The 6,386-nt window shown below is 39.6% G+C and overlaps 1 protein-coding gene across 1 annotated transcript; it reads right to left on the reverse strand.

The window, feature by feature from the left end:
* Positions 1–1,783: 1,783 nt before the first annotated feature.
* Positions 1,784–3,824, reverse strand: gemin7 (gem (nuclear organelle) associated protein 7). Its single transcript, XM_084409958.1, has 2 exons — positions 3,762–3,824; positions 1,784–3,660 (listed from the first exon to the last, which is right to left on the reverse strand). The coding sequence occupies exon 2, from the start codon at positions 3,652–3,654 to the stop codon at positions 3,271–3,273; it is 384 nt and encodes a 127-aa protein (XP_084266084.1). The 5' UTR covers positions 3,655–3,660; positions 3,762–3,824; the 3' UTR covers positions 1,784–3,270.
* Between the last annotated feature and the right edge of the window lie 2,562 nt (positions 3,825–6,386).

The following is a 6,386-nucleotide window of genomic DNA, read 5'->3' on the forward strand; positions in this document are numbered from 1 at the left end:
GACGTGAAACGAGCAGTGGTGTACTAGTAAGTGTTCAACTGAAACTAGTCAGAATGAGTGTTTTAGGAGAGTTTTCAGAGAGACAACAGAGCTGAAGAAACATCTGATTGTGTTCTGGACTGTTTTATGGTGCGTTGAGCGCTTTCTATTAGTGTGGTCTGGCATGTCCTTGACCTTCGTGTTTCTCGTTCTTCGGGTTTCTAGAGTCCGAGTCGGTGCATTAACTCCTGCAGAGTCACAATCACTGGAGCAGATCCAAAATTCTTTGAAAGCAAGTTAAACAAACCTCAGGCCGGCCGGGTCGAGAGTGACTCAGACCGACTCTGGCCTTCACAACACACACACACACACACACACACACACAAACCTCAGGCCGGGTGACTCAGACCGACTCTGGCCTTCACAATGGGCACATAAACATCCCAAAGAGATGGAGCCAACGTCTCTGCCTGAAACTAAACATTACACACAGGCCGAGCTCAGAAGTGTAATATGCTACTATAAAATTCATTTATATTCATTCATCACTTCTTCACATCTTTCATATGCACTCATGACCGCAGCTGCCTGTGAATCACAGTGATGTTCAGATAATCTCAGAGGAAACGCTGGAATCTGTTCGAACACAAAAATAGATGGATCGCTAACAATGCCGGGTGATAACAGAGCGTCACGGGATGATGGACGACGGCAGATTTCACATCGATCATGTGATCCCACTGAACATGTACACGCAGACGTCGCCGCGGAGGACTGAATGAGTGTGTGTCCCGTTCGTTGAGCTGGCTGGTTTTGCAGAGATGGTTCAGAGAGGGGCCGCTGGGTCTGTGATGTATTTTTGTAAGTTATCACAGACATGTTCCAGGAAGAGAGAGAGGGCCGCAAACAGGACGAACTGGAATGTGTTTCCTGCAGGCCAACGGCGCTGGACAGGGCAGATTTCTTATACCATCTCTGACACACACACACACACACACACACTCACACACACACACACACACACACACACACACTCATTCTCTCTCTCTCTCTCTCTCTCTCACACACACACACACACACACACACACACACACACTCATTCTCTCTCTCTCTCTCTCTCTCTCTCACACACACACACACACACATTGTGTTTTCATGTTTTATGGGGACTTTAGCCATAATGGTTTTTATACTGTACAAACTGTATATTCTCTCCCCTTACACTAACCTGACCCCTAAACCTACACATCACACTAAACTTTCTGCATTTTTACGTTTTCAAAAAACATCACATATTATATATAGTTAATGCACTGTGAACTAACATGAACAAACAATGAACAACTGTATTTTATTAACTAACATTAACAAAGATGAATAAATACGGTAACAAATGTATTGCTCATTGTTAGTTAATACATTACCTAATGTTAACTAATAAACCTTATTGTAAAGGGGTATCATATATATATATATATATATTTTATTTTTTTTAAGTTATTAATCAAAACGGCCCCAAAATGAGTCACAAGATTGCAAATTTGTGCCATAAATCCCATGTGACTAATTATTTAGGAGCCATATAAATATGGCATCTATGACAATAGATTGATGGATAGATTTTATGCATGAAAATATATATCTGTCTTTATATTTTAGGTGTCCGTTGCAAAAAGATCAAAGTTTCAAAGCTTCTGCTCATAATCACATTTGTGTGAATGCCTCTCATGCAGACGCTAATAGAGTCCAATCAGTGAGTACCTTTTGCAAGTGGAAAACAATCCAAAGAAACGCAGATCAATTTGAAGCACTTTATTTCATTGCATTAGTCCTTCACTTGTACCTTGATTGATTCAATGAAACATTTAAAGTAAATAAAGGGGAGAAAGATGATTAAATGTGAGCAATGAACCTCTTACGTGAGCGTTCGCAGACCTGCATCTCAAAACACGATTACTCGCGCCGGATACTAGGTGAGGAAAACGACTAGTGCCGCTACGGTTCGTGATTTGAAATATGAAATTAACATTGCATGTCCTTGTAAGCTTCCTGATTAAATTATGGGGAGCTCTGACAACAGAACGGGATCTGTGCATCTGTCCACTCGAGATGAGTCATCAGGCCCAGACTCTGCCAGGGAAACGTGAACAACAATGGCACAGTCATTGAACAATGTCTAATGATATTCTAATAAAAGCTGGCTTTGGTAAACAACCTCATACCTTTTAAGAAGATTGAATGTCATTGATTCTCCTCGTTCCATTAGAAGAATAGCGACAGACAAACTCGTGTGCCCTCAAAAAAAACTTTTTGGACCCAAATAAATGACTAATGTTTGGCGGCTGTTTGTGTGTGTGTGTGTCCTGGTAAACCCTACATTCTGGGGACAAAATGTCCCCGCAAAGATGGCAATCGTAAGGAGCGTGTGTGTTTGTCTGTGTGTAAGCTTGTGTGTGTGTGTCCACAAAGATGGCAATATCTGAAATCCTTGTCCTTGTGGGGACATTTTTTGGTGGGGACTTCAACCTGAATGCACACAGACTCATCGGGACTCGTGTCACAGTGGGGACCTAAACTGAGGTCCCCATGGGTAAGCAAGCTTATAAATCATACAGAATGAGTTTTTTGGAAATGTAAAAATGCAGAAAGTGTTCTGTGATGGGTAGGGTTAGGGGTCGGGTTAGTGTAAGGAGATAGAATATACCGTTTGTACAGTATAAAAACCATTAAGTCTATCGAAAGACCCCACAAAGATAGTAAACCAGACATGGCAATCGTAAGGAGCGTGTGTGTTTGTCTGTGTGTAAGCTTGTGTGTGTGTGTGTGTGTGTGTGAGAGAGAGAGAGAGAGAGAGAGAGAGAGAGAGAGAGTGCGTGTGCGTGTGTGTCCCCACAAAGATGGCAATATCTGAAATCCTTGTCCTTGTGGGGACATTTTTTGGTCCCCGTGAGGAAAACAGCTTATAAATCATTAATACAACCTTTGATTTTAATAACGTATTAGTAAATGTAATATGAACTAAGATTAATACATGCTGAAGAAGTATTGTTCATTCTTACTACTAAGGTAGTTAACTAAATGAACCTTATTGTAAAGTGTTACAAAAAATATTAAGGAATCTTTGATTTTAAAAAACAATCATAATACAATTCTGATCATTGCAAACGTTTATTACAAACAACAGCATGAAAAACAAGTAAGCGACGAGAAGGTTCTTTGAACCCATTAAACTTTCGTGATCACCACACAATCTCAACACGTCCACCGCCCTCTAGTGGCTCAGCTCGACTCTCACAGCTCAAACGAGCATGCAATCACATCCTGGCATCTCAGGAGAGCTTCTTTCTGGACACCGAGAGGAGTTTCCAGACCAGACACCTGGAAGTTCAGCACGTCTATATCCGAGGCCCCGAACCTCGCGCGCACGCGCACCTTCTCGTGCATGTTGAACTCGACTTGTTTGTCAGTCATCAATAAGAGAGTCCGCAGAAATCTCTCGCGCAGATCTGAGCGCAGTCGCTGCTCCTCTTCATCAACAGCTCCCGATGAAGATGAGAACGAGGAGGAGAGTGTAGTGGGGCACAGAGCGATGAAGCGCGGGGAGTTCGGGTCGAAACCTCGGCTGTTCGGGTCCGGGCCGCGGGGAAGCCGGAGGACACTGACGGGAGTCTTCATACTGATCTGTTTAAATAACACACACATCACGAACTTGCATGTGCTAATGGTGACTTTACTTTAAAGATATAAAGTGGCATCCGTTGCAGCAACTGCTGTTTACGTACCTCACTCAGTATGAGCACTGCATGAATATCCGGATCGTATTTTCAAAATAAAAGTCATCAAGCAGGGCAAAAAAGAAGTCACTAGACAAGACGTTATCAAATCCAAACGGACAATTGGTATTATTTGTTTGTGTGGAATATTGCAGGATTTATTATGAAGGATTTATGCATGCACAACATTGTTTTTTTCATAATTTTTTTTGAAAACTGCAGAATATAAATACATTTTTAAGCAGTCAAAAAGGAAATGTCCAACAAAACACAGTCCTTTTCACAATACATGACACATATCCTTCAAAATAATTTCACTTATTTCCAAAAATGTGTTGGATTCATGTACACTGGTGACCAAAAGACGTATTTAAGTGTCTTAATGTTTTTGAAAGAAGTCTCTTTGATGCTCAAGAAACATTTCTTATTATAATCAATGTCTGACTGTCTACTCCTCCATCTTTTCCACAGCATAAAAGTCATCATCAAAATAATCTTTAAATAGTCAACACAATATAGTTTTTGTCCACCTTTGTGAATAAATGAACTTCTCCAAAGATTGGTTCCTGTTCAGAACTTGACTGACAGCATCAGAATGTTCCCTGGTCTGTACAGTATGCGTGTTCACTAACACAAACACAAATGAACTCAGTCCTTCAGAGGAGATCCCGGTTCCAATATAAGAGAGAGAGAGAGAGAGAGAGGTGGGGGAGAAAATTCCATATTAGTGTCAAATTATTTTTAACCTTGTTTTTTTACATTTTTATTATTATTTTTAACTTAAGAATATATATTTGTAAACAGCATATTCAATAGCAATATTCAAACATTTCAGATGAACTAAATTAAATTATGCCAGATTAAATTTTAATACTTAGCCTACATATCATCAATTCTGTCCAAAAATGCTGAGATCCATATAGAGAGAAAGACTGAAATTTATGATTTAGCCCATGTCAGCTTGTCTGCAGTGGAGGGGTTCCTGTTTGAGACAAATACACAGCAAGACACATGCAAGAAATCACTGAGTGATGATCATTCTCTTCCTACAGTAGTTAACCCACCTGTGCACTGATATTAGGACCTTCCTGTTCAGGTGGGACTACAAAGGTAGAGAGTCTTCTGCCTAATAAAATATAAAAATAATGCAAAAATATAAACTTAAGTTGTTTAGAATGCTAGATTTGGTATGAATGAATTAGTGAGAGTTTTACTGCAGTGCTTACCTGGATACATTTAATCTGGTGAGACTGAACATAGAAAATGGTCCATCTTCTGATTATATATATATACATATATATTTTTTTTACCTTGATTGCTGGCCTCTCTCTCTCGGTGAAGTGAATTCCGTCTCAACCCCAGGCCAGACACGAACGGCGCGATCCAACAAAAGCCAGTCAGACCCTGATATTACACTGGATGCTCCGGCGCGACACAAATCCCAGACAGTGTAAGTTATAGTGATGCGCCGTTATATTTCTGACGTACGGTTCTCCGAGTCCAAGCGCTCGCGCTATTTCTGACAAGGGACAAACAGGTTTGCATTTTGTATTAAGGTCCGGTCGCTTCAGTGTGTCCAATATAGACAGGCTCTGGCTGTTATAGCGATGTAGACACAAGGTGTAAGGCAAACATTAAGAAATAAAAAGCACGATGGAATGGTGCCAGAGAGGCCGTTACGTCAAATACAGTAGGCTACAGCAAATTAAAAAAATACAGTAAGTCTCTGTATGAGGTGTTTGACGTTACAGAAAATTCCCATGATGCAATGGGAATCACAGTTATTTACTGTAAAGAGAAATATAATACTGGGTGATGTAAAGTAAATAACTGTAGAAATTACAGAAAAGTAAGGGAACCATCCTGGTGGTTAGTTCCTAGAACTATCCGGTGCGAAAGCCCCTAATATAGGGGGGGAAAGACTACACTAACCTCCATTTCATACACACTTATTATGCACATTAATATAGGCTACTGTATCTCACGAAAGTGAATACACCCCTCACATTTCAGCAAACATTTTAGTATATCTTTGCCATGAGGTGCCATGTTGAACCTCCAGTCGTCAATATTAGAGAATTGTACTCAAAGCACACATTTAAACTGCTCTAATTCAAGATACACACATTTGTATGGTCCTGTCAAGCAAATGATGAATGAAAATGATGAATAGGACATGTGGCTTTGCATGGTTATACGACGTACAGCGATTATCACTTAGGTTGTATACTCACTTTTGTTGCCAGCTATTTTGACAATAATGGCTGTGTGTTGAGTTATTTTCAGAGGACAGCAAATATATACTGCTATACAAGCAGCACATTGACTAAAATATATCCAAGTTTCATTTCTATAGTATTGTCCCTTGAGAAGATATAAAAAAAAAATATATATATACACGTTGCTTGTTATGATCACAATTCGGCAACATTCAGAATTTAGGGATTGGCTACATTTCAAGTTGTAATCTGAGTTTGAATGAGGCTTTCTTTTCTAAAACAAAAAAACAAAACAAAAAAACACTTATTGCAGTCAAACAACTTTCTGTGAACATTGTTCAATATTATTATACTTTTTAAAATTCTAATTCAGGATTCTTTTTGGGCAAATATAGAAAAAAATGCAAAGGGTTAA

The sequence above is a fragment of the Rutilus rutilus genome (genome assembly GCF_951802725.1).
Source record: "Rutilus rutilus genome assembly, chromosome: 5".
NCBI classification, from domain to species: domain Eukaryota; kingdom Metazoa; phylum Chordata; class Actinopteri; order Cypriniformes; family Leuciscidae; genus Rutilus; species Rutilus rutilus.

Coding starts and splice junctions, on each gene's coding strand:
- gemin7 (XM_084409958.1), bottom strand. CDS start 3,654: ATGAAGACTCCCGTCAGTGTCCTCCGGCTTCCCCGCGGCCCGGACCCG.